The 10571-nt window shown below is 61.8% G+C and overlaps 2 protein-coding genes across 2 annotated transcripts in view; one reads left to right on the top strand and one right to left on the bottom strand.

Annotated features, from left to right (window-relative positions):
* Positions 1–8705, top strand: part of LOC108509729 (protein FAM171A2-like) — a 10586-nt gene extending 1881 nt beyond the window's left edge. The window contains exons 2-9 of the mRNA XM_017839288.1: positions 1981–2058; positions 2316–2555; positions 4031–4123; positions 4207–4365; positions 5591–5767; positions 5888–6004; positions 6455–6581; positions 7421–8705. Coding sequence (XP_017694777.1) covers positions 1981–2058; positions 2316–2555; positions 4031–4123; positions 4207–4365; positions 5591–5767; positions 5888–6004; positions 6455–6581; positions 7421–8705 — 2276 coding nt within the window. The remainder of the gene's footprint in view (positions 1–1980; positions 2059–2315; positions 2556–4030; positions 4124–4206; positions 4366–5590; positions 5768–5887; positions 6005–6454; positions 6582–7420) is intronic.
* An 812-nt stretch (positions 8706–9517) lies between these two features.
* The window catches only part of GRN (granulin), an 8407-nt gene continuing 7353 nt past the window's right edge, over positions 9518–10571 (bottom strand). Inside the window, exons 12-14 of the mRNA XM_017839287.1 lie at positions 10456–10560; positions 9775–10068; positions 9518–9698 (exon numbers count right to left, since the gene is read on the bottom strand). Of these exons, the coding sequence (XP_017694776.1) occupies positions 9576–9698; positions 9775–10068; positions 10456–10560 (522 nt within the window). The 3' untranslated portion in view covers positions 9518–9575. The remainder of the gene's footprint in view (positions 9699–9774; positions 10069–10455; positions 10561–10571) is intronic.

Genomic DNA, 10571 nt, shown 5'->3' with positions numbered 1-10571 from the left:
AGTAGCGCCCGGGGGTGCAGGATGGTGGGGGGTGCATTGGGCGGGCAGGGGGGGCCTTGGGGTGCAGCGCCACTGTGGGATCCCTGCGGCTCCCTGTGATCCCTCACCCCCATCCCAAACCCTCCTGGCAGTGCCCCTGTGACAAGGTGAGACGTGTCTGGGGATGAGGGGAGTCCTGTCTGTGCTGGCTCAGCTCCCCACTGGCATCACCCCTGCCCTTCCCTGTCCCCATGGGGTGACAGCGGTGACGGGGCTCCCCACTGCCACCCCGGGGCCTGGCACCCCCGCCCATCCTTCGTGGGACCGTGGGGTCAGACTGGGAGGCACTGGGGTCAGACTGGGAGGCACTGGGGAGCCAGCGGAGGGGGCAGTGTACCCCGTGGTGGCCGTGCCAGCCTCCAGGGACCCCTTGGAGAAAGTGGGGGGACAGACAGTGGGGAAGGGGGCAGCCACAGCTGTACCCCCGCGCTGGGGGTGGCACCACGTAACCCCCCCCTCCGGAGGACAGCGGGGTGGCCGTCGGTGTCAGCTGTCCCCCGCAGCTGCGGGTGGCCGGCTGTGGCCGCGGGGACATTCCTGCCCCTGGGTGCCGGCTGTCCCTGCTGTGCGGGACCCCCATCCCTGACCCTCCCCCCCCCGGTGCATCACTAAAGCAGCTGCCGCGAATTCTCCCCCTCGCCCCTCACCACATCTGGGCCATATGTGGGCAGGGGCGGGGGTGGGCTGGGTGGTGGTGGGGGGCTTTGAGGGGCAGGGGCTGCGGGGGGACAGGCGGGGGGTGCCGGGAGCCCCGGGGCGCGGGATGAAGGAGGTCGTTGCCTGGGTGACGGCGCCGGAGCCGGGACCGCTGCCAAAGGCTGCGGATCATGCGCGGGAGCGGCGCCGGCTCGGGGGGGCCGGGGGCACACCAGGGTTTAGGGTACACCCCCCCCTTGAGCCGGGCCCACCCCTGCCCACAGTGGGGATTGGGGTGGGGGACCACCCCCTGCGCTGCTGGTGTGGCCCGCTGGGCTCGAGACCCCCTGAACTTGTGACACGTGTGAGTGGCACCTTGGGGGGGTGGCCCTCCCTGGGGGGGGGTGGGATGTGACTGAGTGCACCCACCCAGATGGGCATGGCTCCCTGGGCCATGAGTCCCCCTCAAGGGGGAGCAGGGTGGGCACAGAAAGGGGCACAGGGGTGTTGCCCACATCCCCCAGGACAGTGTCTGTTGCCTACTGGGGGGCACCTGTGACCCAGCTGGGGGGTGGCTGTGACCTGCTGGGATGGTGGTCACTGAGATGGGTCCTACCACCTGCTGGGATGGTGGCCATGGCCATCAGGTTGGTGGCCATGACTCACCAGGATGGTGCCCATGGCCTTCTGGGATGGTCCCCATCAGGGTGGGTCCCACCATCTGCCAGGATAGTGCCCATGGACCACCAGGGTGGTGGCCATGACCCACTGGGACAGGTCCCAACACCTTTTGGGATGGTGCCCGTGATTTGCTGGGGTGGTGGTCATGACCCACCAGGATGGGGCCCACCATTTTGCTGACATGGTGGCCACCACCTGCTGGGATGGTGACCATGACCCATCAGTACAGGTCCTACCACCTGTTGGAATTCTGGCCATGACCCACTGGGATGGTGGCCATTAACCACCAGGATGTGTCCCAGCACCTGTTGTGATGGTGGCCCGTGACCTCCTGGGATGGTGGCCTCTGACCCCCTGGGCTGGTGGCCATGATCCACCAGGATGTGTCCCACCATCTGCTGGGACGGTGCCCGTATCCCACCAGGGTTGTTGCCATGATCCACCAGGATGGGTCCCACCACCTGTTGGGATGGAGGCCATGACCTGCCAGGATGTGTCCCACCATCTGCTGGGATGGTGGCCTGTGACCCCATGAGGGTGGTGACCATCACCCATCAGGACACATCCCAGCACCCATTGGGATGGAGGCCCAGAACCCCCTGAATGGTGCCTGTGACCCACCAGGACAGATCCCACCACCTACTGGGATGGTGGCCATGACCTGCCAGGATGTGTCCCACCACCTGCTGCGATGGTGGCTCGGTACCTCCTGGGATGGTGGCCAGGACCCCCTGGGATGGTGGCCATGACTTGCTGAGATGGTAGCCATGACCCACGGGGAGAGATGCCACCAAGCTGTTGGGATGGAGGCCCTGGACGGTGGCCCTGGACTCCCTGGGATGGTGCCCACGCTCCACCAGCACAGGCCCCACGACCCACCAGGACACCCCTGGCCCCATCGCCGTGTCCCCCTGGTTGTCCCACCGTGGGGGGGTTGCCACGTCCTCCTTAACCACCCCGTTTGCCCCCAGAGGTGCTGCTGCGGGTGCAGGTGTACGAGAGCGGGACGCTGGCCCCGCTGGCCCAGGCCGTGCTGGACGTGTTCGGCGCCCGCAGCGCGCTGGCCGCCGGGACCACCGACCACACGGGCACGGGGGTCCTGCCCGTGCCCTACCGCCTGGGCTCCTGGCTGCTCGTCACCGCCGCCCGCCGCGGATACGTCACCGCCTCCGCGCCCTGGCGCGTCACCAAACTGCCACGTGAGCCACCACCGGGACACCCCCGGGCAGGGGGGCCTTGCTGGGGGGGCTCTGAGTCTGACTGGGGGGTTAAATTCCATCCTGGGAGGCTTTACGTCCCGACGAGGGTCCCCAGTCCCTTAGCGGGGAGCTTTGAGCTCTGATGGGGGGACACAGTCCCTTACTGGGGGCTCTGACTCCCATATGGGGTTCAATGTTCCTTACTGGGGGGACACAGTCCCTTAGTGGGGGACTTCAAGTGCCTGTGAGGGTCCCCAGTCTCTTACTGGGAGGCTCTGAGCCATGATGGGGAGGATACAATCCCTTACTGGGGGACTTTAGTCTACTTGGGATTTTAAATTCCTTACTGGGGGGCTTTGAGTCCATATGAGGGTTCCCAGTCCCTTACTGGGGGGCTTTGAGCCTCTAAAGGGGTTCAGAATTCCTTACTGGGCCCTTGTTGGGGGGACCCTGCTTCTGATTCTTCACTGTTGGAGTTGTTGATCCCTTACTGGGAGAACTGGTCCCTTACTGGGGACCACAATCCCTCATGGGGGGATTTGAGCCCCAAACAGGGTCTCACGTTCCTCCCTTACTGGTGGTGGAGGGTTCCAGTCTCTTACTGGGGTTCCTTGATCCCTTACTGGGGGCCCTCTGCCCCTTCCTGAGGATCCTCAGTCCCTCTGGGGGGACCCCAGTCCTTTCCTAAGTCCCAAATTCCTTCCTGGGGACCCCCAGTCCCTTTGTGGGGATCCCAATCCTTTTCTGGGATCCCAATCCCTTATTGGGGATTCCCGGTCCCTTACTCAGGCCTCGGTCCCTTCCTTATGGGGGACTCCAAAGAGCCTTTGGGTCGTGAGTCTTTTACACAAGGGTTTTTGGGGGGTCTGGCCCCTTTGGGAGGAGACAACCATGTCCTGGGGGCCCCAAGTCCCCCCTTTCCAGGGCTGGGGGGTTGCAGGACCCCCTTGGGATGGGCTCCCGCCCTTGTCCCCAGGGTGGGGGGTCGCATCAGTGGGGTCACCTTGGAGGGGGGTGGGACATGTAGGGGTGGACAAAGGGGGGGGGGGGGGGATGCAGGGATGGGGTGTGCAGGGATGGGGATGGGGGTGTGCAAGGATGGGAATGGAGGGGTCAGGGATGGGGATACAGGGGTGGGGCTGCAGGGATGTGGGTGCATTGGCGTGGGGATGGAGGCCTGCAGGGATGGGAGGGTAGAGGGATGGGGATGGAGGGGTGCAGGGATGGGGGTGGACAGGGAGGGGGGTATGCAGGGGTACCCCCACCCTGCCCTCTGCCTGCCACCACCTGTCCCTGTCCCTGTGCCCACATGCCCCTCACCTCTTGCTGCCCTGGCCCCCCCTTCCCCACCCTCTGGGGAACCCACCACCCCCATCCCCCCATCAGTCCCCCCCATCCCCTTGCCCTGGGGGGTCTAAGTGCGTGTGTGTGTATTTGGGGTCCCCCCTCACCCCTCCTCCCTGCCCCCCTCGCAGTCTACGCCTCCATCAGCCTGTACCTGCTCCCGGAGCGCCCTGCCACCCTCATCCTCTACGAGGACCTGGTCCAGATCCTCCTGGGATCGCCAGGTGAGCCGGGGGAAGGGACGTGGGTGGGAGAGGGTGGCACCGCCGGCTCGCCCAGGTGCTGCCACCCCCCCGTGCCCCCGCAGGTGGCCGTGGGCAGCCGTGGGCGCAGTTCCCTCGGCGGGCAGCCCGCCTGCCCCGCAGCTCCACCTACAGCCAGCTCGCCGCGTCCCTCACCACCGCCTCCGGCCCCAGCCTGGCCCGCGCCTTCCCCGCCTTCCTCGGCGCAGAGCAGGACGGCGTCGGTATATTTGCTTTTTCTTTTCTTTTTTTTATTTTTCTTTTTAATTTCTTTTATTTTGTTTTATTTATTTTATTTTGGTTTTATTTCTATTTTTCTTTTTCTTTTATCTGTATGTTTATTTTTATGGTATTTTTTATTTTTCTTTTTAAAATTTTTTTATTTATTCTATTGTGGTTTTATTTTTATTTTATTTCTATGTTTATTTTATATTTTATTTTAAAATTTTAAAATTTATTCTATTTTGATTTTACTTTGATTTTATTTTTTATTTTATTTTTATTGTTATGTTTATGTTTATGTTTACTTTTTATTTTATTTTTTATTTTTAGTTTTAATTTATTTTTTAAATTTTCAATTTTTATTTTTTTTAAATTTTATTTTGTTTTTACTTTTACGTTTAGTTTTATTTAATTTTAATTTTTATTTTTTAATTTATTTTTCATTTTTATTTTTTAATTTTTATTATATTTTAAATTTTTCTTTAAAAAATTATTTTTATTTAATGGTATTTTTAAAATTTCATTTTCGTTTTTTAATTTTTATTTTATTTTGGGGTTTATTTTTTTACTTTATTTTTTACTTATTTTTATTTTCATTTATTTAATTTCAATTTTTTTATTTTTAATTTTAATTTTATTTCTATTTTATTTCACTTTTACTTTTGTTTTTTTATTTTACTTTTAATTTTTCTTTTAAGATTATTTTTCTTTAGTGATATTTTTAAATTTCATTTTCATTTTTTAATTTTTATTTAATTTTTGGGTTTATTTTTTTACTTTATTTTTTTACTTATTTTTATTTTTATTTATTTAATTTCATTTTTTGATTTATTTTTTTACTTTATTTTTTACCTATTTTTATTTTCATTTATTTAATTTAAATTTTTTATTTTTTTAATTTTCATTTTATTTTTATTTTATTTCATTTTTATTTTTTATTTTATTTTAAAGTTTCTTTTATAAATTATTTTTATTTAATGATATTTTTAAACATTTTATTTTTAAATTTTTATTTTATTTATTATATTTTATTTTATTTATTTTATTTATTTATTTTTTATTTTTATTTATTTTTATTATATTTTATTTTATATTTTTATTTTATATTTTTTTTACTTTATTTTTTTATTTACTTTGATTTATTGTATTTCATTTTTCCATTTTTGCACGTGGGACGCTGTGGCCCCATTGGCGTCCCCCCCTCTGGATGTCCCCTTGTCCCCGCAGCCAATGGCACGTGGCTGGAGCTGGCGCCGGTGGCGGCTCTCAGCGTCCACCTCTTCACCGGGAACGGCACCGAGGTGCCGCTGGCCGGCCCCGTCCATCTGTCCGTCCCCTTGGCCCCCGAGGCCGCGGCCGTGGTGGCCACCAGCGTCCCGGCCTGGAGGTTTGACCCCAAGAGCGGTGAGTGCTGGGTTTGGGGGTTTCTGGGGGCAGGGGGGTGGCAGAGGGGTGACACGGGTGGTGGTGGTGGGGGGGTGATGAGTTTGGGGGGTTCTCAGCCCGGCGTGGGTGTCCCTGCAGGGCTGTGGGTCCGGAACGGGACGGGGCTGATCCGCAAGGAAGGCCGGCAGCTGTACTGGACATTCGTCTCCTCCCAGCTGGGATACTGGGCGGCGGCTCTGCCCTCCCCCAGCACAGGTGAGGTGACACTGGTGGGTGCCACCAACCTGTGGGTGCCACCAACCTGTGGGTGCCACCAACCTGTGGGTGCCACCAACCTGGCTCCTCCTGGCCTCCTGCTCTGAGTGGGGTGGGGTCCCCTCTGACCCCACTGTCCCCAGGGCTGTCTGGGGGCCTGGCGTCACCCTGAGGTGCTCTGGTGGAAGGGGGTTCCCCTCTAACCCCCCTGTCCCAGGGCTGTCTGAGGCTGGGGGGAGGTCACAACGTCCTGGGGTCTCTGGTGGGGGGCTTCTCCCCCGAGCCTGTTCCAGGGCTGTCTGTGGGGAGTGGCACCACCCCGGGGTGCTCTTGGTGGGATGGGGGCTCCCCCTCCGACCCCACTTTCCCCAGGGCTGTCCAGGGGGGCAGTGGCAGCCCCCTGGGGTGCCCTTGGGGGGGTTGTTGCCCCTCTGACCCCTCTGTCCCCAGGGCTGGTGGCGATGGCGGCGGGTGTGACGGACATCACCACCTACCACACCATCTTCCTGCTCACCATCCTGGGTGCCCTGGCCCTCCTCGTCCTCATCCTCCTCTGCCTCCTCATCTACTACTGCAGGTCAGCACCCCCCTGACCCTGGTGGGGGGTGGGAACAGAACACTCCCCTGCCTCCCCCCCCGCCCGACATTCCATGTGGGAATGGGGGGTCAGCACCCACTGTAACCCCTGGGTGCCCTATAGCTGGGGGGAGCATTCTCTGGCATCCCCATGGCTGGTTATGGGGAGGGGGCACCACCCCACTGCCCTTGGGAACGGGGGGCACGACCTCCCAGGACCCATTGGTGTCCTATAGCTGGCTGTGGGGAGGGGGCACCACCCTGTGGCACCCCCCAGGTCCCCTCTAACTGGATTTGTGGAGGGGAACCGCCCTCTTGGCACTCCTGGGTGCCCTAGAGCTGGATTGGGAAGGTGGACACCAATCCCCAACACCTCTGGGTGCCCTAGAACTGGACTGGGAGGAGGGACACCAATCCTCAGCACCCCTGGATACCCTCTATCTGGATTGGGAGTGGGGGACACCAAACCCCAATACCCCTGGGTGCCCTAGAACAGGATTGGGAGGGGGGACAACCATCCCCAACACCCCTGGGTGCCCTNACCCCTGGGTGCCCTAGAACAGGATTGGGAGGGGGGACAACCATCCCCAACACCCCTGGGTGCCCTTTAGCCGGATTTGGGGTACACACAGCACTCCCCAGTACCCCATGGTGCCCTAGAGATGATTTGGGAAGGGGTACACCACTCTCCAGCACTCGGAGTGCCCTAGAGCTGGATTTGGGGGACACCACTCCCCAGCACCCCCTCCTCCAGCTCCCTCCAGCAGACGAGGGAAGCGGGGGGGGAGTACTGGGTGCCCCCCGCACCCACGGGTGCCCCCCAAATCTGCCCCCCCGCAGGCGGCGGTGCCTGAAGCCCCGTGCTCAGCACCGCAAGCTGCCGCTGCCGGGGCCGCTGGACGGGGCGCGCCGGGACCAGGCGACATCCGTGTCCCAGCTGGACCTTCTGTGCGGGGGCAGCCACCTGGAGACCGCCTCCTCGGGGGGGGACACCGACCTGCCCACCCCCAGCCTGCCCCCCCCGACCCGCGAGCTGACCCCGGCCCGCCCGGACTTCTTCCAGCCGCCGGCCCCCGCCCCGCTCCGCGCCGGCCCCCGGGGGACCCCCGCGGCCACCCTGGCCCCCCGCCGCCGCCAGCCCCCCGCCACGGAGGACTATGGGCGCCCCGGAGATGCCTTCGGCCTCAGGGCCGCCCGCTCGGTGGACGGGCTGCAGCCCCCCGAGGAGCAGCACCCCCGGGGCACCCCCGCCTTCCCCCCGCGGCCCCCCTCGCCCTCGGGGTTCTCCCGCTACGGGGGGCAGCCCACCGAGCACCCGCTGCCTGAGCCGCCCCCCCGCCCGCCCTCGCTGGCGCCCCCCGGCCCCCTCCTGCTCTGCGGGCCCCTGGACCGGGGCGGGGGTCCCGAGGATGTTTACCGGGGAGTGATGCCCACCCTGCTCATCCCCGCCCGGTACATGCGCCTGGCGCCCGGCGAGCCGGAGGGACCCCCCGAATCCGATGGGGGGTCCAGCTCCTCGGCAGCCACGGCCGCCCCCCCGGCCCCCCCGTCCTCCGGGCAGCCCTTTGAGGAAGGGGAAAACTGGGGGAGTGCCCGTGCCCCCCAACCGGTGAGCGGCTCGGTGGCCATCCCGGTGCTGCTGGACGGGTCGGCGGTGGCCCAGCTCAACGGGGAGCTGCAGGCGCTGGCGGGGCAGCAGCTCCTGGAATTGGGGGGTCCCCCCCCTCCCCGAGCCTGGTTCGTGTCCCTGGACGGGCGTTCCTCCCAGGTCCGGCATTCCTACATCGACCTGCAGGGCAGCGAGAGGGGGCCCGGCCCCGCGCCCCCCGCCCGCCTCCCCCGGGCCGCCGCAGGCGGGGGGGAGGACGGGGGGCCCCGGCCCCCCCTGCCCGCCCCCTCCCCCGAGGACAGCTCGCTGGCCCCCTTGCTGGAAGCGGGGAGCGGGGGGCGGCGGGGGGGGGGCAGCGGGCGCAGCAGCGCCAGCGAAGCCCCCCGAGATTCCCTGACCAGCCCCGAGGAGGAGGCGCTGACGGAGGCGGGCGATGGGGGGGACGAGGGCGGCGACCGCAAGAGCCCCTGGCAGAAGCGGGAGGAGCGACCCCTGATGGTCTTCAACGTCAAGTGAGTGTGGGGAGGGGGGGCAAGTCCCGGAGGGTGTGTTGGGATGGCGGGTACACTGCTGCTGTCACCCATTCCATCACCAGTGTCCTCTCCCGTCACTGTCCCATCCCACTGCCATCCCAGCCCAGCCCACCGCCATCCCAGTCCAGCCCACCACCACCCTGTCCCATCACTGTCCCACCCCTTCACAACCCCCTTCAACCACCATCACACCACCCTGCCACCACTGTCCCTTTCTGCCACCACCCCTCCCTGCCCCTGTCCCTGTCCCACCCCCACCCACTCTCCAGCCAGGGGAGGGGGCACAGGGATCACCACCAGGCCACCTCTGTCCACATCTGCTTGGGACCCCTGCCCTGTCCCCTCTGTGTCCTCCCCATGACACCACCTGTCATTTGGGGGGTGGGAAATGCATATTCCATGTGCTCCCCCCCCCAGTCCTGAGCCATGTCCCTGTTTGTGTCCCTGCAGGACAGGGGGGGCTGGCACTGCCCCCCGAGCCAGTGGTGCCTCCAAGCTGCCGTAGGAGCCTGGGGGGTCCCTGTCCCTGCCCCCCACCTCATCCCCCTTTGGATTTTAATTGTGTTTCTAAACGTTTTCTACGTGGTGAGGATGAAGAAGGGCCAGTGGGGGCCGGGCTGGCAGTGGGGGGGGACATGGGGACCCCCCCAGGTGCCAGGCTGGGCAGGGAGCTGCTGCCTGCGCCTGCCTGCACGTCCTGCCTGCTCCTTAGAGGCATTAATATATTAAACACACAAAATCCCCCCCAGCCTCTGCCTCCTGCCTCCGCTTCCGCCCCCACACCAGCACCAGGGGTGGGGTTCCTCCTAGAAACCGTTTATTGGGGTGGAGGCACTCGGGGTGGGGGGGTCCATCAGAGCAGCTCCCTGGCAGGGGGGGAGGGCAGGTCCCAGCGCTGGGGGCTGCACCCCCAGCCCCCCCCCGTGCAGCGGGACCCCGCGGGGCAGCAGTGGCGGCCGTCGGAGCAGCAGGAGCCCTGCGGAGACAAACGGGGTGAGGAGGGGAGGGGGGTGATGCCACCCAGACCCCCACCCTGGTGTCCCCCCACTAACCTGGGCGAAGGGGCAGCACCCCCAGGAGCCCCCCCGGGCCCGGCAGCACCGCTGCCCGCCGCGGCAGGAGCTGGCGGCACCGCAGGGCACGGGGGCACCTGGGTGGGTGCTGGTGGCTCGCAGCGGGGCGGGGGGCACGGGGGGTGCCCAGCGCAGGGGGGAGGGTGCCCCACGGGGGTCTGCAGGTGCTGGAAGCAGCGGGGTGGGCGCCAGCAGCTTCTCGCAGCTCTCGGTGGCCACGTTGCAGGTGTAGCCCCGGGGGCAGCAGTGCTTGTGGTCCCCACAGCAGACGGCCTGGGGGGGACACAGGACAGGCTGGGAGCAGTGGGGGACACGGGTGTCCAGGGGACACAGGTGTCTGGGGGATCCAGGTGTCTGGGTACCCCAGGCAGTTGGGCATCTGGGTGCCATCCTCACCCCCCACTCTGTGTGTCCCACTGTACCAGCAGAGCCCCAGGATTGTGCCAAACCCTGTCCCCAAGGTGCCCAAAGAGCCTCCGTGCAGGAGGGTGCAGTGACAAACGTGGCAGTGACAAAGTGTGGGATTCACTGCTCCCCCCAGCCCTGCTTGGCCCCAAAGTCATGCTCTGTCTGAACCCCCCCATTCCATCCCTAGCACCTCGTGCCCTGGGACCCCCACCCCACCCCTGGGACCCCCACACTCCAGGGACGCCCCCGGACCTGCTCGAGGGGGCAGCAGCCCCAGGTGCCCAGGCTGAGCTGGCAGCACGTGCTCCCGTCGGGGCAGCTCGTCTCCTCGTCACACTTGACGTTCCCTGATGTCACCTGTGCCCCCC

The sequence above is a fragment of the Lepidothrix coronata genome, unplaced genomic scaffold, assembly GCF_001604755.1.
Source record: "Lepidothrix coronata isolate B3197 unplaced genomic scaffold, Lepidothrix_coronata-1.0 Scaffold396, whole genome shotgun sequence".
In the NCBI taxonomy this organism is placed as follows: domain Eukaryota; kingdom Metazoa; phylum Chordata; class Aves; order Passeriformes; family Pipridae; genus Lepidothrix; species Lepidothrix coronata.
Note: the sequence above shows the minus strand (reverse complement) of the source record. Positions and strands in the feature narration are given on the sequence as shown.